Source organism: Oncorhynchus mykiss, chromosome 12 (genome assembly GCF_013265735.2).
Source record: "Oncorhynchus mykiss isolate Arlee chromosome 12, USDA_OmykA_1.1, whole genome shotgun sequence".
Lineage (NCBI taxonomy): Eukaryota > Metazoa > Chordata > Actinopteri > Salmoniformes > Salmonidae > Oncorhynchus > Oncorhynchus mykiss.
In genome coordinates, this window is record NC_048576.1 from 49,382,877 (window position 1) to 49,406,723 (window position 23,847).

The following is a 23,847-nucleotide window of genomic DNA, read 5'->3' on the forward strand; positions in this document are numbered from 1 at the left end:
TAGGATGGTACCATCCCCAAAACATTCAAATAATGTTTTTGATGAATTTTTGTTGTTGTTGTAGAAACAAATTTTTATGAAATATCCTTAGAATGTTCTTCTAAAGTTCACAAACAATTTGTGCACAAAATTTGTAACAACCACCACAGAACATTCTCATTAGGTTTCCAGGTAATGTAATAACACAATTTAACAGTAATGTTTTTAGGACACTGCCGCAACAAAATTTTGCCAAAATACAGCAAACAAAAAGCCAAAATACAGCACACAAAAAGCCAAAATACAGCACACAAAGTTGTAGACACATTTACAACATAAAACACAAAGCATTACAGTTTAAAAAAATACACATTACACATTGAACAGCAAGATGATTTGGGAACGTGTGGCGCCACTAGGGTTCAAAACATTGACAGGCCCCACTTAATTTTCCATTATAGTGTTCAGGCTAGCTTTCAACTAATTTAAAGGGACAAGCCTGTGTAATTTCAGGACTTTTTGAAGCGCATTCCAACCAGAAGGGGTAGAGAACTTGAAAGCTTTTTTCCCTAGCTTTGTACCGGCCTCAACAAAACACAATCATGTGAGCGCAGGCAATAGTTTTAATTGGAGCTGTCTCAATATGGCCTTATAAATAAAAACGTACCACTGATTTAATCTCCGATGAACTAAGGAAGGCCAACCCACTCTCGGGTAGAGTGATGTGTGAGCGGTTTGGAGTTAGTAACAACCCTCAGCGGCCCAAACCTCAATCCCTGTACACAGGCATTTTCCCCACTGCACTAAAAACTGATATGGTGGAGAAAAGTAATCTAGAATCTTCAGCTCTTAGCAATTTTTGGGCCAATCTCCAACCCATTCTTAAACAAAATTCTGGAGAAATTGGTTTTCAAACAGCTAAATAATTTAAGTGCCAACTGTATTTCTGTATTCCAATCTGGTTTTCGGGCCCACCACAGCACAGAGACAGCTGGTGGTAAATTATCTTAGAGCCAACACAGATGCCAAACAGCATCCCAGAGTCGCCTCTTCACTGTTGATGTTGAGACTGGTGTTTTGCGGGTACTATTTAATGAAGCTGCCAGTTGAGGACTTGTGAGGCATCTGTTTCTCAAACTAGATACTCTAATGTACTTGTCCTCTTGCTCAGTTGTTGCCCCGGGGCCTCCCACTCCTCTTTCTATTCTGGTTAGAGCCTGTTTGCGCTGTTCTGTGAAGGGAGTAGTACACAACGTTGTTCGAGATCTTCAGTTTCTTGGAAATTTCTCACATGGAATAGCCTCCATGTCTCAGAATAAGAATAGACTGACGAGTTTCAGAAGAAAGTCTTTGTTTCTAGCCATTTTGAGCCTGTAATCAAACCCACAAATGATGATGCTCCAGATACTCAACTAGTCTAAAGGCCAGTTTCATTGCTTCTTTAATCAGCACTACAGTTTTCAGCTGTGCTAACAATTGCAAATGGGTTTTCTAATGATCAATTAGTCTTTTAAAATGATAAACATGGATTAGCTAACACAATGTGCCATTGGAACACTGGAGTGATGGTTGCTGATAATGGGCCTCTGTATGTCTATGTAGATGTTCCATAAAAAATCTGCCGTTTCCAGCTACAATTTCCTTTACAACATCAACAATGTTTACACTTTATTTCTGATCAATTTGAGGTTATTTTAATGGATTAAAATGTTTTACTTTTCTTACAAAAACAAGGAAATTTCTAAGTGACCCCACTACTTTTGAACAGTAGTGTATGTACAATAAATGTCTAATACATTGTCATGTGATTGCAAATATAATGTGTTTCTATATGGATTGTTGTTACATTAAAGAAACATTAATGGGCTGTTCAACATGTAATTTTGTCATTCTGGGAGCATAGGAATAACATTCAAAGAACATTGATGGAATGTTTTGTGCACACATAAACAAACATTACAAGAATGTCTGGAAGAAGAACTGGACAGATCTCGTGTCATATCTCCACAATGTTCCCACAACCTACAGAAATATTTTCGGAACTTTTAAATAACATAAAATAGTGTGTTCTGGGAACGTTCTTACAACATCAGGTGAATGTTTTCTTCCAACCTAATAGAAACATTGTAATTATCAGCACAACTGGACAGGTTTGTGTTTTGGGAACAAACCGTATCACCGTCATATCACCACAAAGTTATCCAACCTGAAGAAATGTGTCATAAAAAATGTGATGTCCCCACAATTTTCCCACCAGACTGTTCCCACAACCTAATTAAATATTCTGGGTACCTTTAGAAAACTGACAGAATGTGTTCTGGGAACGTTCCTGCAATGTCAGGCGAATGCTTTAAACATTGTATCAGCACAGCGAGACCGTTTTTGTGCTATGAGAACATTTGCCGTAACCTAAGAAATGTTCTGGGAGCTTTCACAGAGCCCATTTTTAGTTTGCTGGGTAGGGGGTGATTTGGGATTCAGGGGTAGAGAGAGGAGTAGAGATGAAATGAGAGTGGAGCACAGTAAAAGAGGAAAGGACAATATAGCAAATGAGAGATAAGTGATACAGAGAAAAAAGGTCCCATTTGGGAGGCAACCATTCTCTGTTTAGCTCCATGTATCAACGGGAAACTCTAGTAAAACCAGAGTGCTGCATTGCCTCATTGAAATCCTGTAGCCCTGTTGATGGATGATCCGACATTATTTGCTCTTGGCACACATCCCCATGGCAATTTCAGTCGTGCTACGGTTGCACAAACATTATTCATCGGACCAATAAGCATGCATTGCATAAAGGTTTAAAGCAAACCTTTAGACGTCACACATGATCCCATTGTAATTGCCAAGATTGGTTATGTATTTGGAATTGGGAAGTCATCTTTTTTTATTATGGTCTGAATTATTATGTTATGGCATAGTGCCTTATCTGTCAATGACAGATAGACAACCAAACAACCCAAAAACTGACTGTCAGATCTGACACTGTTTTGGACAGATTTTTCCCATAGGCAACTCCAACATTGACACTTTACTATACTGAACAAAAACATAAACACAACATGTAAAGTGTTCCATTTGCACAAAAATATGTCAAATTTGTGCGCACATTTGTTTACATCCCTGTTACCACGGACGTCGTCATGGAAATGACCGGACCAAGGTGCAGCGTGGTGGGCGTACATTTTCCTTTGTTTATGTCAATGTCGCCAACAAAACAAAGAATGAGGGCACGACCGTGAAGCCTACTAGGGCTATAGTGCCACTAACAAAGTCAACTACCCACAAAATACAAAGGAAAAAAGGCTGCCTAAGTATGATTCCCAATCAGAGACAACGATAGACAGCTGTCCCTGATTGAGAACTATACCCGGCCAAACCATAAAAACATAGAAATAAAGAAACTAGTATGCCCACCCTAGTCACACCCTGGCCTACCCAAAATAGAGAATAAAAGCCTCTCTATGGCCAAGGCGTGACACTGTTAGTGAGCATTTCTCCTTTGCCAAGGCAATCCATCCACCTGACAGGTGTGGCATATCAAGAAGCAGGTTAAACAGCATGATTATTAAACAGGTGCACCTTGTGTTGGGGACAATAAAAGGCCAATCTGTAAAATGTGGAGTTTTTTCACACAACACAATGCTACAGATGTCTCAAGTTTTGAGGGAGCGTGCAATTGGCATGCTGACTGCAAGAATGTTCAACAGAGCTGTTGCCAAATAATTCTATGTTAATTTCTCTACCATAAGCCGCCTCCAACGTCATTTTAGAGAATTTGGCTATATGCCCAAATGGCCACACAACCGCAGATCACTAGTAACCACGCCAGCCCAGGACCTCCACATCCAGCTTCTTCACCTGCGGGATCGTCTGAAACCAGCCACCCGGACAGCTGATGAAACTGAGGAGTATTTCTGTCTGTAATAAAGCCATTTTGTGTCTGATTGGCTGGGCCTGGCTCCCAAGTGCCCCTGCCCAGTCATGTGAAATCCATAGATTAAGGCCTAATTTATTTATTTCAATTGACTGACTTCCTTATATGAACTGTAACTCAGTAAAATCGTTTGAAATTGTTACATGTTGCGTTTATATTTTTGTTCAGTATAGTTGAAAATACATAATTTCAACCAATTATGTCAATGAAATTACATCTTTTCAGACAGTTTTACTCACTGGGATTGTGCCACTTCTCCTCTCAGCAACTGAGAACCACAAATAGTCTCATTCCTCTCTCTAATAACCTTGGTCAATACACTACAATACTGCACCTGGGAGCAAAAGACATTGAACTCTGTTTGCCAATACCATGAAATTACATGATATGGTTTCATTCAGAAGTTGAGATTTAAAATGATGTTAGGACATGTAAAAAAGCTTATGGAGCAGATAGCAGGCTTGCCAAAGTCTAAATACAAAGCAGCCCAAGAAATAATGCTGCAGTTTCTGTGATTATTATCTGTGTATAATTAAGATTTATTTATATCAATGACTCATGTGAACCCATTAAAAATGCCAAATCCATTCATATTTCAAAGTCCAAATAGTGTGTGTGTGTGTGTTTGTTTTGCCCACTTACTTACCTGAGCCTCTGTCCACACTCTCCCAAAAGTCTTATTTCAGAAACCGGGGAGGTTACCAAACACATTTTTACCAAAGAGATCTGAACATTTCCATCCAAAATCTTTAAAAACACTTTCGTAAGTCAATGAACTCTGGCGACAAGATTTTCAGTCACAAAGACGCAGGCCTACACGCACATGAGCCGTGCAAACACACTATTTCACAGTGTATCACGGATAAACTCAGCAAAAAAAGAAACGTCCTCTCACTGTCAACTGCGTTTATTTGCAGCAAACTTAACATGTGTAAATATTTATATGAAAATAACAAGATTCAACAACTGAGACATAAACTGAACAAGTTCCACAGACATGTGACTAACAGAAATTGAATAATGTGTCCCTGAACGAAGGGGGGGGGGGGGGGGGGGGTTAAAATCAAAAGTAACAGTCAGTATCTGGTATGGCCACCAGCTGCATTAAGTACTGCAGTGCATCTCCTCCTCATGGACTGCACCAGATTTGCCATTTCTTGCTGTGTGATGTTACCCCACTCTTCCACCAAGGCACCTGCAAGTTCCTGGACATTTCTGGGGGGAATGGCCCTAGCTCTCACCCTCCGATCTAACATGTCCCAGACGTGCTCAATGGGATTGAGATCCGGGCTCCTCGCTGGCCATGACAGAACACTGACATTCCTGTCTTGCAGGAAATCACACACAGAACAAGCAGTATGGCTGGTGGCATTGTCATGCTGGAGGGTCATGTCAGGATGAGCCTGCAGGAAGGGTATCACATGAGGGAGGAGGATGTCTTCCCTGTAACGCACAGCGTTGAGATTGCCTGCAATGACAACAAGCTCAGTCCTTTGATGCTGTGACACACCGCCCCAGGCCATGACGGACCCTCCACCTCCAAACGATCCCGCTCCAGAGTACAGGCCTCGGTGTAACACTCATTCCTTCAACGATAAACGCGAATCCGACCATCACCCCTGGTAAGACAAAACCTTGACTCTTCAGAGAAGAGCACTTTTTGCCAGTGCTGTCTGGTCCAGCAACGGTGGGTTTGTGCCTATGTTGCCCGGTGATGTCTGGTGAGGACCTGCCTTACAACAGGCCTACAAGCCCTCAGTCCAGCCTCTCTCAGCCTATTGCGGACAGTCTGAGCACTGATGGAGGGATTGTGTGTTCCTGGTGTAACTCGGGCAGTTGTTGTTGCCATCCTGTACCTGTCCCGCAGGTGTGATGTTCAGATGTACTGATCCTGTGCAGGTGTTGTTCCACGTGGTCTGCCACTGCGAGGACAATCAGCTGTCAGTCCTGTCTCCCTGTAGCGCTGTCTTCGGCATCTCACAGTACGAACATTGCAATTTATTGCCCTGGCCACTTCTGCAGTCCTCATGCCTCCTTGCAGCATGCCTAAGGCACGTTCATGCAGATGAGCAGGGACCCCGGGCATCTTTCTTTTGGTGTTTTTCAGAGTCAGTAGAAAGGCCTCTTGTGTCCTAAGTTTTCACAACTGTGACCTTAATTGCCTACCGTCTGTAAGCTGTTAGTGTCTTAATGACCGTTCCACAGGTGCATGTTCATTAATTGTTTAGGGTTCATTGAACAAGCATGGGAAGATCTGTGAAGCTATTTGGATTTTTACGAATTATCTTTGAAAGACAGGGTCCTGAAAAAGGGACGTTTCTTTTGCTGAGTACAGCTATTCACTTTAACATCGCCAAGCTAATGGACTGGGAGGAGAAAGCATTGCTACATTCACATATTATGCAAGAGTGCATCTTTTGAACAGCGCATCCTCAACTCACACATCATTTTAGATGTGACGCCTACTGGGTATCTGCCTGCTCTGGGGTGAAGTTTCCTCTAGGTACAGATCTAGGATCAGCTTCCCCTCCCCAAACTCTAACCATTAGTGGGGAAAAACTAAACTGAACCAAGCTCAAGGTCAGCGACTTCACCCATCTATCTGCCCACAGCTTGTGTCACTCTCTGAGGCAAATCTCACAGAAGTCTCCTTTTTAGAAAACACAGTAAAACAGAGTAATGATTCAGATGAATGTCTGAATTAAAATGCATCCTAGCTGCATTTAGTTTAGGCTTTGTCCTCTTGTTAAGACAATGCCTGTTGGCATATTGGCATAGCTACTTAATATTGTAAAGTTCTCCAGCTCTATGCAGCTCCCAGCCGTCAACCAAGAACCCTGAAGATTACACACGAAAGATATAATCCAAATTCAGCACCTCGGCTTTAGCCCGTGAGTGGGTTTGCTGAGACTGCAACTCATTCCCTCCCATACGGCGCCAAGGGGAACACAAACTCTTACACACACACACACACACACACACACACACACACACACACACACACACACACACACACACACACACACACACCTACCTAACCCTTGCTCCTATACTGCTATATAACAAAATCCCTCCTCAATCCTGTCACCCTAATGGTCCCCTTAGAGCTGCTCTGATCTGGATCAAAATGCATGAATGGTTAGTTACCTGGTAGTGGTCCTGCCAGCTCTGACTCTGCGGACAGCCGCATTCGGACCACAGGTCACAGCTGCCTCCTTTGGCGCGGACCACAGAGCGTCCTGGGCTTCTCCAAGAGCTTTCAGAGTGGGTAGCCATAAGACGGCCCCTCTGCCGGGGCAGAGTAGCACCCCCTGAGGCTGAGCCATAGTGGTATCCCTGGGGCGGTTGCTGCTGCCATCCACAATAGCACGGCACCTCTCCACAACCCCTTCGGTCCATCTCCACAAAGCAGCTCTGCTGTTTGTTCAGGTAGGCAGCAGTTATCCTGCCCCGTGCAATCCCTTGCTCCCTCTCTCTTTAAGGTTTCTTGTCTTCCGTGCTCTGTGAACAAGGGAGGTGATGCTCGACTCCTCTAACGATAAATTAACAAACGACACTGTTAAGTTGGCAGTGTGTGTGTGTGTGATTCCCTGCTCTGAGAGAGAGTGCGTGTGCATGTGTGTGAGTGAGTGGTGACAGAGAGCCTGTACTTCTGTTAGAGACCAGGCATGATAGGAAAGTGAGAGGCAACAACAGCAGCAGCAGCCAAGCAGCAGCTGTGTGTGTGAGAGAGATATAGAAAGAGAGAGATAAGGGGTGGTCAGGGGCAGAGAGAGAAGGTGGAAGAATAACAAAGAGCAGAGATGAAACAGAGAGAGGGAGAGAGAGAGAGAGAGAGAGAGAGAGGGAGAAAGAGGAAAGCTGAATTAGAGAGATAGAAATAAAAGCTGAATTAGAGAGAGAGAAAGAAAAGCTGAATTAGAGAGAGAAAAAGAGAGAGAGACAAGCAGAGATGAGCAAAGATAGAAGGGGCTGGCTAGGATCTTTTGCGTTGCTGGCCATGGGCTGGCTGGTAGCTCTTTGTCAATAGATGACTCAACCTGCAGCACAACATGACGGCATCCACAAATCCAGGCAGAAGCAATCTATGCTCCGCACAGCTGGGAATTTGAGACCAGAGCCTGCACTACAAATTGGTTCAGGTGGAGACAGCCTCTCTGTTTTCAATTACAGATGCTTCTGTCTTTCTTGCCACTTGAGTTTCTAACTGGGTTTGATAGCATTCTTACCTCTAAACTGCCTCCACCAAGAAACACATGGACCGAATCAAACCCAGATTGAATCATTGTCACTTGTAGTTTTAATGATACATATTTCTCTGTGTATGACTGTAATTCATACGGTAGACTGCATGGCATTGTAGGATTTTCAAATGCTATCTCATAAAATGGTAATAAAGAAAAATGTGTTCTTCTTGTCCTTTGGACAATGACAATACATTGTGGAGATTGAAATGCGTCTCAGCACAAGGCACGTGGCCTATCAATCAATGACCAACCACAATACACACTCCATGATTGATAGAATTTAAGTAGGTGGCCAAATGATTCATGCATTGGGAAGAATAAGGTCACTGGCACTTCCTTATTCAATGAAATGTCTATTTTTTTATTCCAGCGTCAGATTTAATCACAAGCGAAGGGCTTTAGATGGAGTAATTGATGCTAAACCGCTCAGGCTAAAATATCCAGCTGCTTTTCGATCAGATTAATGCCCCACACTGACATCTACTACTGCACAACTGTTGAAAACAAGCCGACCACAAAAACCCTACTAGAAATTTCACAACAGATTAAAGGTAGACTCCACGATATGATGTAGATGCAGAAAATAAACAGCATTGTGGGTCAATTTCCACAACAGCTAAGAGCATTGAAGTATGAGGCTCAACTTCCCAACTGTTTTGGTGTCCTGGCTACAACGCTGAAACAGAGTGACGCGAACCTGAGCACATCCACAGACACTGTGTGTGACTGTGATAGCAAAGTCATGCGAGACACATTTAGTATGATATGTTATGTTTCGTATGGAATGTATTCATTTGTGGCTGTCCATCACCCCATTCGTATTACATGTTACGAATTTGCAAACGTACAATATGTTACAAATTAGTAAAACGGTTTCCTTTTGTCCAGGTTTGAGATTGCGTCATCTGTGGCGCTGTTGGGGTGGTATGCGAATTGGAGTTGGTCTAGGGTTTCCGGCATGATGGTGTTGATGTGAGCCATGGCCTTTCAAAGCATTTCATGGCTACCGACGTGAGTGCTATGGGCGGTAATCATTTAGGCAGGTTACCATCACTTTCTTGGGCAAAGGGACTATGATGGTCTGTTTGAAACATGTAGGTATTACAGACTCGGCCAGGGAGAGGTTGAAAATGTCAGTGAAGACACTTGCCAGTTGGTCCGTGCATGCTTTGAGTACACGTCCTGGTAATCCGTCTGGCCCTGCGGCTTTGTGAATATTGACCTGTTTAAAGGTCTTGCTCACATCGGCTATGGAGAGCGTGATCACGCAGTCGTCCGGAACATCTAGTGCTCTCATGCATGTTTCAGTGTTGTTTTCCTCGAAGTGAGCACAAACGGCATTTAGCTTGTCTAGTAGGCTTTCGTCACTGGGCAGCTCGCGGCTGGGTTTCCCTTTGTAGTGAGTAATAGTTTGCAAGCCCTGAAACATCCGACGAGCATCAGAGACGGTGTCGTAGGATTCAATCTTAGTCTCGTATTGACGCTTTGTTTGATGGTTCGTCGGAGGGCATAGTGCGATATCTTATAAGCATCCAGATTAGTGTCCCGCTCCTTGAAAGCAGCAACTCTAGCCTTTAACATGCTAAGTAGTTACAAAGTAGTTAAAAAGTAGTAAGTTGCTAATTAGCTAAAATGCTGAAGTTCGCAACCTATACGCCAGACCGACCACCCTGCATTCGTTTTTGCCTTAAGTAACCATCGGACTTATGTAACCATACCAACATATCATACTCATTTCTAGTGTTCCGGATTTACATTTACTATGTTAGTCTAGTCTATGAGACCAGGCTGTAATCAGACCCGGTGTCATTGGTGACATACTTCTTTCCAGGCAGCCTTTGAGGCTCCGGAAATCCTAACCTTGCCCATTAGTAGTGAAAATGCTAACCTGACCCAAGATCAGTGTCTAGAGGCCACTTCACCATACTCCAACTTTGAGAGATAAGCACTACAATGGAGTAGGAGTACCCAGAGCCTACAGAATACTTGATAACAACACAGGACAGAAATACTTTTACATGACAGAGGATACTCTGAATCCTGGATTTCATTGAGAGGTATCAGATATTCTGTTTCTACATTGATAGGACATTATGGATATCAGTATAACATACTGGTCTCAGAATACAATTATAAGGCAATCAAAGTGGCCAAGATTAGGTTTGGTGAATTACATGATCTACAGAGTTGCCTTGATGGTATAACACTTCCATGGACCACCACATAATGAATGCATTTATAGTGTCTTCCCAATACAGGTTGCCTACCACTCAACATGCATGCATGCATGCACATACAAACACTTACTCACGCATGCATGCATGCACACACACACACATTTTTGCAGACCAACTCTAATCTCAATCTGCTGTTTACACTACTAATCCTTTGCACTCCGGATCTATGTCAGCTCGATTTCATCAGATATCCAGGGTGCCTCCCACCAGTGACCTCTCCCCCTTCTCTTGAAATGTAAACTCGTTCACTATTTCCCACAAATCTAAAATCATTGGGCTGGTGGGAATTTTCACCATATTACTTATACCAGTCATTTCCTTTCAAATCAGTGAAGGGATGTGAACAAGTGCACATTTATGAAGTAGTGATAATTAGGACATAGGACATTTTATATGTGCAAGAGAAATTTACCTCTCAAGAGCAAAAAAAAGTTCTGTCTACCTATAGATTTAGAAATAAAACTGAATGGACACATAATGGACCTTATCCACAAAGCAGCTGTTATGTTCTGAATCTAGGCTTGAAGGGTAAGAAGAAAAAGTGCTCCAGAAAATAGTGCAGAAATGTTCCTCATGTTTAACCTTTAATTCTGTTATGAAACTGTTATCTAACATATTACACTTTTTTGCTTATGCTGAACAGTCCCAGCAAAGTCAAGAAAACGTGACTTCACAATGTGACACATGGCAATGCCAAGGGTGAAAAAGTCAGCTTCCATTGCTGAGAAGCTTCTTTGGTTGCAGTTGACCATTAAAGATGTGGGAGTTACATCATTTCTGCAGGCATTGGTGTCGGTCTCTGCCAGCTCAATGTTTGTGGGGGCTTAATTACATTGCGGAAGGCCTCCTCTCCCACTCTGAGGCTGACAGGAGTGTGAATGGATACTGACTGTGTCTGACAGCATCAGTACTGGGGGAAGATCCTGTGGGGTTGACAGAAACGCAAGTCTCAAAACCGGGCCAGAGCTCAGCAATGCCCCCTGCAGGCCTTGTGGAGAATTTGTTTCACAGAGTAGAGTCACTGTTTTGGCAAGCCAACTTGTTGTGTGAAGAGTGACTAGGAGTGGGGTTAAGTTGCTCCTAGACAATGATCTTGGATCAGTTTCACATTCTCCCCACTAATGGTTAAGGCCCGGATTGGGGGAAGGGGATGCTGGTGCTAGATACACTACATGACCAAAGCATGTGGACACCTGCTCGCGATTAGGCCTGACTCGCAGTTGTCATTCCAATTCATCCCAAAGGTGTTCGATGTGGTTGAGGTCAGGGCTCTGTGCAGGCCAGTCAAGTTCTTCCGCACCTATCTTGACAATTTCTGTATGGACCTAGCTTTTGTGCATGAGGGCATTGTCATGTACAGAATTGTCTAGAATGCCTAGTATGCTGTAGAGATAAGACTTCCTTTCACTTGAACCAAGAGGCCTAGCCCGAACCATGAAAAACAGCCCCAGACCATTATTCCTCCTCCACCAAACTTTACCGTTGCCACTATGCATTCGGCAGGTAGCGTTCTCCTGGCATCCGCCAAACCCAGATGCATCACTCCAGAGAACGCTTTTCCACTGCTCCAGAGTCCAATGTCGGCAAGGTTTACACCACTCCAGCAGACTCTTGGCATTGTGCGTGGTGATCTTAGGCTTGTGTGTGGCTGCTTGGCCATGGAAACCCATTTCATGAATCTCCCGACAAACAGTTATTGTGCTGACGTTGCTTCCAGAGGCAGTTTGGAACTCGGTACTGAGTGTTGCAACCGAGAACATATATATTTTTTTTTACATGCTACGCGCTTCAGCACTCGGCGGTACCGTTCTGTGAGCTTGTGTGGCCTATCACTTCGCGGCTGAGCCATTGTTGCTCCTAGAAGTGTCCATTTCACAATAACAGCACTTACAGTTGACCGGGGAAGCTCTAGCAGGGAATACATTTGACGAACTGACTTGTTGGAAAGGTGGCAACCTATGACAATGACACGTTGACAGTCACTCAGCTCTTCAGTAAGGTCATTCTACTGCCAATGTTTGTCTATGGAGATTGCATGAATGTGTGCTTGATTCTATACACTTGTCAACAACAGGTGAGGCTGAAATAGCCAAATCCACTCATTTGAAGGGGTGTCCACAAACTTCTGTATATATAGTGTAAGCACCTAGGGAAAACTTCACCTGGGATCAATCGACTAAGCTACATTGAGGTTCCTGTCTAGACTCCTAGAGAGTGCTTCAAAATGTAAGCCTGTCAGACCTGTCACTGTTCCATTAATGGCACAATCTATCATTTCCCACAGCCTGACTCAACTTTGTTTTGGAAGGTCTAAACTGAAGGATGGGGCTGGGGAAATGTAAACACTTATTCATAGATAGAGCTATGGATGCAATGATTGATAGTCTGAGATTGGCACACTAGTTTTGAAGCTATACATAGTTTGTGAAAGACAAAAAAAAAAAAAACATTGGACTAATACAGCCAGAATTTTGGGGTTGTCACAAGACTGTTCCCACATTTCACTTGTTGACTCACTGATCAGTAGCCGGTGTTGAATTATTTACAGATGATGCAATTGCATTTGACTTGCACAGTAGAGTCTACCCAATAGCAGTTGAGTCACAGTAGAGTCTACCCAATAGCAGTTGAGTCACAGTAGAGTCTACCCAATAGCAGTTGAGTCACAGTAGTCTACCCAATAGCAGTTGAGTCACAGTAGAGTCTACCCAATAGCAGTTGAGTCACAGTAGAGTCTACACAATAGCAGTTGAGTCACAGTAGAGTCTACCCAATAGCAGTTGAGTCACAGTAGAGTCTACCCAATAGCAGTTGAGTCACAGTAGAGTCTACCCAATAGCAGTTGAGTCACAGTAGAGTCTACCCAATAGCAGTTGAGTCACAGTAGAGTCTACCCAATAGCAGTTGAGTCACAGTAGAGTCTACCCAATAGCAGTTGACATTACTAATGGAATTCCATTTAGAATAAAGATGAAAAAAGCAGATGATAAAACAAGAAACAAAAGGTTTGAAAAGGTCTTCCATAAAGCGTTCACCTCTCAGGTCCTTTTTATCATATGTAGGGCTGTTATGATGACCGCCACAATAGCAGTCATGAGTCATGACCGCGCTAAAAATCCACGTGACTGTTGAATCATGGTAACTAGGCTTCTCCAAAACTGCGCCCTGATGTCGCTGATGGTCATTAGTAGCCTACCAAACTTGTTAATGGCCAGTCGCTAATGGCCTGGTACTCAAGCGCTCTATTGTCCCACTAATCATTCTGACATCAATGCAAATGCCATCGAAAAATCAAATGCCCTGGCATTCAGAGTTTGCGCTAATAGGATCACCAGCGAGAGCTAATATAAAGCAGAGTTTTGATGACCTCTATTAAAAAGAGAGACCCCCATCAGCTTTATATAGGCTAGGCCTACTATATTTATTTCTCAACTTACCTAATATTAAGCACATTGCTTCACGGAACTGGAGTAGCCTACCTGGTTGGCATGAAAACGAACAGGAAACACGTCCTCCATTCGCTCGTGTTATTGACTTGTTAATTGTTTACTCCATGTGTAACTCTGTGTTGTTGTCTGTTCACACTGCTATGCTTTATCTTGGCCAGGTCGCAATTGTAAATGAGAACTTGTTCTCAACTAGCCTACCTGGTTAAATAAAGGTGAAATAAAAAATGTAAAAAAAACATGTCTAAAGACCCGATTACATTGAGAAGTGCTTGTCAAATTGTGAATGAGAGACTGATGAAGTGTGTGCATGCAGCCTGTGCAAGAAACAAAGCAGCCTTTCATGCAACTTTTTTTCAACATCATCATTAGTCGCATCATGCAGCCTCAGAATGTAGGCCTATTAGATGTCAAAACATACAGCCTAAGGTTTGTATCACAACTAAAGTGTACAAATAACTCTAAATGAAGCATATAGGAGGACCTGTTTCAAAGGATCACTTTGTTAACCACTCAACACAGAATAGCCCTATGAAATATTCTGGGAAAAATATCCTTTCTATTTATTTCAGCTATGTTCAATGTTATTCTTCTTACTATAAAATAATGCCACGGAATTTATAAGCAAATCTTGTCTGCTAAATGAACTAGTGTAGCCCACGGCAGATCAGGGCCGAACATAAGGACGACTCAGAATATGCTATTCTGTTCTTCTGAAATAGGCTACATTTTCTTCATATAATGTTTCTTTAGACCTGCCTACAATAAATCATGGATCTATTGTGCTGGTGTAGGCTATATTAAATGGATTTATTAGACTTTTTAAAGTAAAATGTTCCAAAGGTCCGCATCAGTGGCCTGTAGGCTTGTAGAGGCTCGTAGAGATGCTAAACGTGTTTATGTTAATTAGCGGTCAACTAGTCTACCACATGACAGTTTTCGTCTTGACAAAATTTCATGAGCGCCACAGCCCTAATCGTTTCCATTAGATCATGCGTTTCATTCATTCATTTATATAAATGTGCAAATTCTTCTTGGACAGTATCATGCTGTTGAATATCTGGCGACTCACTCCACCATTCCTTGGGTACTTTAGTACGTTTTTCCTTATACCATGCAGTAAAAGGCAATTATGAGCAGATCCCTAGTTCCATCTGCCTCAATGCCACTCCTCTCAAAAATAATTTGACCCCCTCAACAGTCACCCAGGTGAAAGAGCCTGTCAAATCCTGACAGGTCATTTACTGAGGCCGTTCCATTCTGTTGAACAGTGCTGGGCCACTCGAACTGCAGTCACACGGAAGCAGAGCCTTGTCCTCAAGCCTCTGGACAAAGGGAGCATGCTAAGAGAAAGAAATGGAGATGATATCTGAACAACTAAATGGCTGAATCTTTCTCTGCATTCCCTCCAAAGAGTATAATGTTCACAATAGATGCACAGAAAGAAACAGATATCGAGCTTAAGGTAGTATGATATCTGAGAAATGATATAAAAACATAGCCTACCCTTTGGCAGTACACTAAGCTTTAGTATGACACAAGGGACCCAGCGGCAGTCTGGCAGATCAAGCATGTCTTTATAGACCAATTGCTGCTATTTCTTTTAAGCAGAGCGTTGAGGGAGAAAGACACTTGTACTTCATTAGATGTCCACATGGAGGCGCTGGTAGCTCAGTTTTTATGTTTTATAGACAAGTGATCACATTGTGTCCTCCAGTTTAGAGCCATCTTAAAGGGGCAATCCGCAATTAACAAAGGCCACTCCCCTGCCACTGTTTCGGTAAAAATTTGAGTGATGGGGTTGCAGAAAAGTAACCATTCTCAAATCAGAGCTATGGATACAAGGACCAACCACCCATGATATCCATATTATAGTTTTAACCATGTTTTGAGGCTATACAGTGTTTGTTTACATTTACTTTGTTTACAAACATTGGAGTAAAGCGCATATTTTAGGTTCTGATGAGGTATGACAGTTAAACTAAGCGCATGAGGCATTTATAAGTTATATTCTTCAAGAATCAGTGTGTATATATAATCAATTGAAAAGTTTTTAAAAAGAAGGTAGCAATCACAGATTTCCCCTTTAAAATGCTGCTATTTTCTCAATATGACTTTCGAGGTTAACAAAGTAAACGACACTTCCTTTAGAGCTGAGAAAAATACAAATGTACTGCTGGGGATGGTAGAAGGACACAGCAACAGGACCTTTTGTGTACATGATGATTAACTCTGAGATATCTGAATAGCTTGACCACATGTGACGTAAATGGAGTGGAAATGTCATCCCAATCACAACCCTCTGCACACCAATACAACACAAGTAGTACTGTCAACACTTCTGCATTTCCTGGGTCCGTGGTGACAGTACTCAGAGAGGGTGGCATCACTGTACAATGGCAGCTGCTACTAGTTTACACAAAGCTGACTAACTATCGATTCCACACATTAATGCACATACATAAAACTGCACACTTTCCCTAACAGGATACAAAGAGGGCAGTGGAGCATAATCATTCATTGAACCTCACACGCATGCACACACGCATGCACGCACACGCATGCACGCACACACGTGCACACACAGCGCCACTTAGCCAATTTAATGCAGCAAGAGGAGCCATTCCAGCTCCATTCCAGCTCTACGATTTGAAAGACCTTTCAGGGAGATATCAGAAGCTGTTGCAGACTTCTGTTGTAGAGGGTATACATAAAGAGCTACATGCAAAATGAAAAGCTGATGATTATTTAATGGCGGAAGGCAAGGGTAAGGCGCTGAGATATTCTAGATTATTCTACCGAGATGTGGCTGCGACTGATTAGAGACTTACCAACGGGTGATACAGAGGAGGATGCTGGGGCGGACCCCATAGTGTAATTTTTTTTCACATTTTGGTTTAACTTTATTTAAAGGTCTAATATAGATTATCAGCTTAGTGTATATATTCCTGATGCAAAGATACAGTTTGGTCATGGCTAAGGTTGCAAAATCTTGACAACTATCTCTGGTTTTCCAGAATTCCATGCTTGGAGGATTCTGGATTTCCTGCTTATTCCCTGTTAATTCCAGGAATCTTCCAACCAGGATTTGTGGAAAACCAGGGAATTTTGAGAACGTTAACAGAATTTTGTAACCCTAGCCATACCCACACATACAGTATATTTGCATGAGGCATATATGCACTAAGCTGATAGTCACGGCATATAAGCGATATATCAACTGAATTATCAATATTGAATCTGGGGAGCGGTAGGTTGCCTGGCTAAAGCAACAGAATCTGGCTGAAACCAGAGGTCTCAAACCCCCAGGGGGAAAACAGTTTGGGATAACCAGTCAGAACGACCCTAAAAAAACACTGTTAACAAGGGACTCAGTGAGAGTAAATAAAAACAGGATATCCTGACCAATGTGTGTAAACAGCTCGTGGTCTTTCAGCAACACTGGCAACATGCAATGGCAACTACCAGCTGCAGACACTGCCAGTAGAACTGTCATCAAGGCACCTGGGTGACCTCTCACCTGTCTGTGACATGCCACCCTTCCCAATGGTCAAAAACTACTTGAATCAACGTGGAAAACGGATTGGATTTCAAAACATAAAGCCAACTTTTTACCCAACTTTTAACCTAAATCCAATGACATGGTGAAATGTTTAGTTGATTTTTACATGTAATTCATGTTAGTTGACAGGGTTTAGACGGCCCTTTGCCTCTGTCACTTGCAAGATAATCATGTTTCTGTTATAATGTATGGTGTCCATAGAAGAACAGTTGCGCTGAGACTGGGGGTGTCCTAAAACGGACACTGTAGGCATGTGACAAGCAACCCATGCAACACACACAAATGCAGAAACTAATTAAGTGGAACATTGTATACGTTTTTCCATTTTTTTTACCATTTGTAGCATGTGCTGCCAGTTGTATAAAATATTTGAAATATCCACTTCATAAACGTATTGACACATGTCAATGTCCTGTTAAATGGAGCAGCATGCTCCATTCCACCAAATATAAGACAACAAAAAAATAAAAAAGTTTTTTTCAAGCAGAATGAACAGTATTTCTTTAGCATGACCATGACGCAAATATTCTGCTCTACAATACTGCTGTCTCAAGGCCAGATACCCAAACCTTTCGTTGAATAATGAAACATGCTCGATAGGTCAATACAACAAAGAAAAGGGCACAGCTCCCTCTGAAAGGCCATAATAACACTGCTGTGACTGCATCCAATGTTGCACTATACGCAATGAGAGGCTATTAGAAAACTCCATTAGGAGGTCAAAGTGCAACTTCTACTGATGATCCAGCATTTTCAAACACACTATAAATGAACCAACGTACATTATGAGTTTATTGGCAAACAATTTTTTGGTTGTTAAACTAACTGGTCACTGTGTCTCTCTACTGTACATTCCTCATTCATAAATATCACCTCATCAATTGTATTTACAGATACCATTTGCCTAGATGCACATCCATACCTTGAGACATTTCTGCTTGTCATTTAATTTGGAAATACCAAGGGATATTATCACCACAAGCCATTTTCATCTCTATAAGTAATTTGGGTGATAAGTGCCCTGCTCTGTACATCCTGAGCTCCGGTGTGATATTTCCCCTGGGAACCGATCTAGGATCAGCTTCCCCTCACCCTATCATTACCTATACCATGAATGGGGAAAATGCAAAACTGACCCAAGATCTATGTCTACAGGCTTCTTCACCCTACTCAATATCCTGAAGGCTGACCTGAAGGTAGCTGACACTGCTGCGGTGTCTCTTCAGTAGCCTCTCGGTCAGGGTCTGCTTCCACTTGCAGATGGTTACCAGCGAGGGCCACTTAAGGTCGGGCGTGCGGCAGGTCCTCAACATATCTATAGACAGACGCTTCTGCAGGAGCCGGGGCCGCAGGCCGTCCATAGGAGGGGGCAGTAAGATAGGAACGCTGCACCTGTGGGTGTCTCCAAGGGGCACATTGTTCACCACCATATAGCTCATCTCGCCTCACTGGTTGTTCCACTTCCAACAGGCAATCCACGTTTACCAGAAAATATAAATCAGCACACTGGTATGCTGCTCCCAAAGTGTTAAATGAAAAAATGAGGGTCTTCGTACGAACAAGTATTTCACCAAGTGCAATTCAACATATACATTTTGCTTCCTTGTTCCCACAACCAACGTTTACCAACCACACCACCTCTCCCGAAATCACAATAAGAAGAGGGGGAGCTGAAATCCCACACCTTAGGTCCTTCCTGGGAGGGAAACAACTTGGTCTGTGCTCCCCAGCTCGCCAGGATCTCTGCTGATCTGTCAATCAAATGGAAAACCTCCTTATGGATGGCTGATAAAAGACAACATTCACTGCGTCTTTATGAGCACTCATCTCACTTTGAAAGACAGCGTCTTTCCTTCCATCAGCTTTCCAACAGCACGTAGAGCAGAGAGGGAATCAGTGCAGGCCAGAGGGGTTGGCTAAGCTTCGCTAGGTGCTCCTGCCTCTCTCTCTTGTACCCTGGCATTGGGTGGGCCTATACTGGGATCTTTGCATTCTGGACAGTTGAGCAAAACAGGGCAGGGAAAGCTGCCTGGACACAACTCTTGTGACACATACTCAATATATCTGATTGGGTGAGAGCAGCACACAGGCCACAGAAGTGGATCTGATTGGATTAGTCAAGGGAGGAGCTGAACGGGCCACTGATGTATGTCACAGATAAACATAATTAATGCCAGAGGGAGGCCAAACTAGATTAGAGGCGATCAATGGAGCATGAGAGAGGAGGAGCGCTCCACTCATACCACACACACATACACACAAAGTTCTCAACACAACACAGCTGCTAACAAGTAAAAACACAACAAAAGGGTAAAACAACAAAGCCTGCCTGGACCGCCAGAAGGCAAATCAAATCTAATTGGAAATTCTTAGAATAGACTGGCATTAACCTTTTCCCTCCATGTGATTGGTGAAATCAGAGGAACCAAGCATACCAGACCCATGGTGCTATGGTCAAAAGTAGTGCATTAAATAGGGAATAGGGTGCCATTTGGGATGCAGCTGAAATCACTGAGGCTGAGAAAAAATGAGACGTATGAGCAGTAGGAAGCAACTTCATTAATGTGCCCATCATTTCCTTCTGTTCCTCCTGTTCCAAAATGCGCACTTGCGTTCTGCATTATCCTGTTCTTTCAAGGCTGATCTTCCAAGAACACCTGAGAGAGCATACAGTCTAGTATGAGAGATTGCAGAGTGCTTAAAATCCGCTATATTTTTTCATGCAACTCGACGTGACCTCTAACCTAACACAGCATGTGTCAACAAAGCTAGCTTTCATGCTAGCTAGCTACATCTGTTGTGGCCAATGTAGCAGCATGAGCAACTAGTGCTAGCAATTCAGTGAACAACTATCCCAGAATGGAAATATTTAACTTGAATAACAAGTAAACAACATAATCGATTTTCTCAGTACCTGTTAGTGTTAGTGAATTAAGCTGACACCAACTCATGGCAAATTGCTTGGTCTGCTGCTACATGGTTGTGGACGATTAACAGGCAAGCTTTCATGCACCTTGTGTATTGATACCTAATATTGATAGGCGATATGATGCAATACAATTAGAAGGCCACGATCACTTCATCCTAATGTAAGCTAAATGCATTGGAAACAACACAAACACTGACATATTACAAAGGAGGACATGTTCAATGTAATTACAGTGCCTTGCGAAAGTATTCGGCCCCCTTGAACTTTGCGACCTTTTGCCACATTTCAGGCTTCAAACATAAAGATATAAAACTGTATTTTTTTGTGAAGAATCAACAACAAGTGGGACACAATCATGAAGTGGAACGACATTTATTGGATATTTCAAACTTTTTTAACAAATCAAAAACTGAAAAATTGGGCGTGCAAAATTATTCAGCCCCTTTACTTTCAGTGCAGCAAACTCTCTCCAGAAGTTCAGTGAGGATCTCTGAATGATCCAATGTTGACCTAAATGACTAATGATGATAAATACAATCCACCTGTGTGTAATCAAGTCTCCGTATAAATGCACCTGCACTGTGATAGTCTCAGAGGTCCGTTAAAAGCGCAGAGAGCATCATGAAGAACAAGGAACACACCAGGCAGGTCCGAGATACTGTTGTGAAGAAGTTTAAAGCCGGATTTGGATACAAAAAGATTTCCCAAGCTTTAAACATCCCAAGGAGCACTGTGCAAGCGATAATATTGAAATGGAAGGAGTATCAGACCACTGCAAATCTACCAAGACCTGGCCGTCCCTCTAAACTTTCAGCTCATACAAGGAGAAGACTGATCAGAGATGCAGCCAAGAGGCCCATGATCACTCTGGATGAACTGCAGAGATCTATAGCTGAGGTGGGAGACTCTTGTCCATAGGACAACAATCAGTCGTATATTGCACAAATCTGGCCTTTATGGAAGAGTGGCAAGAAGAAAGCCATTTCTTAAAGATATCCATAAAAAGTATCGTTTAAAGTTTGCCACAAGCCACCTGGGAGACACACCAAACATGTGGAAGAAGGTGCTCTGGTCAGATGAAACCAAAATTGAACTTTTTGGCAACAATGCAAAACGTTATGTTTGGCGTAAAATCAACACAGCTGAACACACCATCCCCACTGTCAAACATGGTGGTGGCAGAATCATGGTTTGGGCCTGCTTTTCTTCAGCAGGGACAGGGAAGATGGTTAAAATTGATGGGAAGATGGATGGAGCCAAATACAGGACCATTCTGGAAGAAAACCTGATGGAGTCTGCAAAAGACCTGAGACTGGGACAGAGATTTGTCTTCCAACAAGACAATGATCCAAAACATAAAGCAAAATCTACAATGGAATGGTTCAAAAATAAACATATCCAGGTGTTAGAATGGCCAAGTCAAAGTCCAGACCTGAATCCAATCGAGAATCTGTGGAAAGAACTGAAAACTGCTGTTCACAAATGCTCTCCATCCAACCTCACTGAGCTTGAGCTGTTTTGCAAGGAGGAATGGGAAAAAATGTCAGTCTCTCGATGTGCAAAACTGATAGAGACATACCCCAAGCGACTTACAGCTGTAATCGCAGCAAAAGGTGGCGCTACAAAGTATTAACTTAAGGGGGCTGAATCATTTTGCACGCCCAATTTTTCAGTTTTTGATTTGTTAAAAAAGTTTGAAATATCCAATAAATGTCGTTCCACTTCATGATTGTGTCCAACTTGTTGTTGATTCTTCACAAAAAAATACAGTTTTATATCTTTATGTTTGAAGCCTGAAATGTGGCAAAAGGTCGCAAAGTTCAAGGGGGCCGAATACTTTCGCAAGGCACTGTATATGCATGCATATCAAACAGGAATATATATATATATATATATATACATACATACATATTACATTAAATGAATACACCATTGTAATATTTTTAATTAATGCCTTTCTCTCTCCTTGCAGGGGATTAGACAGATGAACTGCAGCCCCCAGATGCCCAAGCCTCAAAACCAGCACAGTGGGGAGATAATACCGTGGGGAGAAAGATAATACAGCATAAAGTCAATAGCTAGAATTAACATTTTACCACCCCCAAGCGAGGGACATCATGGAGATGAACATTCAACATTCAGAAGCTTGTCCAATACACAAGGGCACATTTTGTCATGACAGCCGCAGGTTTTTACACACAGGACAGGAGTTTACAGGTTTTTATACACAGGACAGGAGTTTACAGGTTTTTGTTCCATCCCTTCACTTATACCTCATTCAACTAATTGTGGTTTAAATTGAAAACCATGAATATTTGAACATGGTGTTTGTGCTGGGCAGGAATCAAATCTGGGGTTTTGTACCCTGGGGTAGAAATCACCCACGTCTGTATTTAAGAATGAGCTTAATATGTTACAATGAGCTGACAGTTCTGCGTGATTGAGAATAACGTGTGGATCTACTTCTAACGGTGATGTTGCACACTATTGACTAAACTCCTGGGATAGGGTGATTTTACTGGTGGACGGGAGGTTCCCAAGTTCTTTAAATCTGTCTGGGTGATGGTGGGATGTGGTTCAACCTGAGGAGGACAGAGCAGAAACATAAGGCTAAGGGGGGAGAAATTAACATCACTGCTCAAATTTCAGTGGTGGTTCAAGTTGCTGAGAACCATTACAACCTTTGTTAATGTGCAATGGTTTTGTAAACAGTTTTGCATATTCATAGCCTTGAATAATTTTTTTAACCTTTATTTTACTAGGCAAGTCAGTTATTTTCACTGACGGCCTAGAAACAGTGGGTTAACTGCCTTGTTCAGGGGCAGAACGACAGATTTGTACCTTGTCAGCTCTGGGATTTGATCCTACAACCTTTCGGGTTACAAATCCAACGCTCTAACCACTAGGCTACGATTTAGTTTAAATTGATCATTGTATTTTTCAAAACATTTTCTTTATATGCAATGCTGAAACAAGGGGGGAAGGGAAAAAGTGACAAGAAGAAAGTTAGCAAACGCTAAGGGAAATAGACACTGCATGCATGTATTGCCTGATAATGTAAGCATGCACAAAATAACTTGACTGGCTGGCAAGCCTAGATTGAACAGAATACAGCTAGCTGCATTTCCTACGTTTTTAATCAGATGCTAAAATGTTTTGTCCTGCCAAGTCAATGCCATGGACTGAAGTGAACGCATCAGTTACCCCTGTCTGTGAAAACAAATAGAAAAAAAAATATTTGCTACATTTGTCATTAGCTGACTAGCAAGGTCACCAATTCAGGATTTTAAAAAAACTAAACAATTGAGACTTCTGATTTGACAATTAGTTTGTTTAACTGTTCATCCCTAAACAGCTGATAACCAGGACGAGATCGCCTGCTAGCTAGCCATCGGATCCGACGAGCTAACGGCCGGTGTTCACTAGCATGCGGTAAATTGCCGTATGTCACTTCGGCCACTCAGAGTGGCTTGCTGGTGGGTGTGCTGGCAGCATACAGCAGCAGTTTGGTTG

At 42.5% G+C, this 23,847-nt stretch overlaps 1 protein-coding gene across 24 annotated transcripts in view; it reads right to left on the minus strand.

Moving 5' to 3' along the window:
• LOC110537714 (discs, large homolog 2 (Drosophila)) overlaps positions 1-23,847 on the minus strand; it is a 288,136-nt gene that overhangs the window by 72,656 nt on the left and 191,633 nt on the right. Inside the window, exon 1 of one of the 24 annotated variants that reach the window (XM_021624007.2) lies at positions 7,061-7,412. The exons of the other annotated variants lie outside the window; for them this stretch is intronic. Coding sequence (XP_021479682.1) covers positions 7,061-7,312 — 252 coding nt within the window. The 5' untranslated portion in view covers positions 7,313-7,412. Of the gene's footprint in view, positions 1-7,060; positions 7,413-23,847 lie in introns of those variants that run through there. 24 annotated transcript variants of the gene reach the window in all.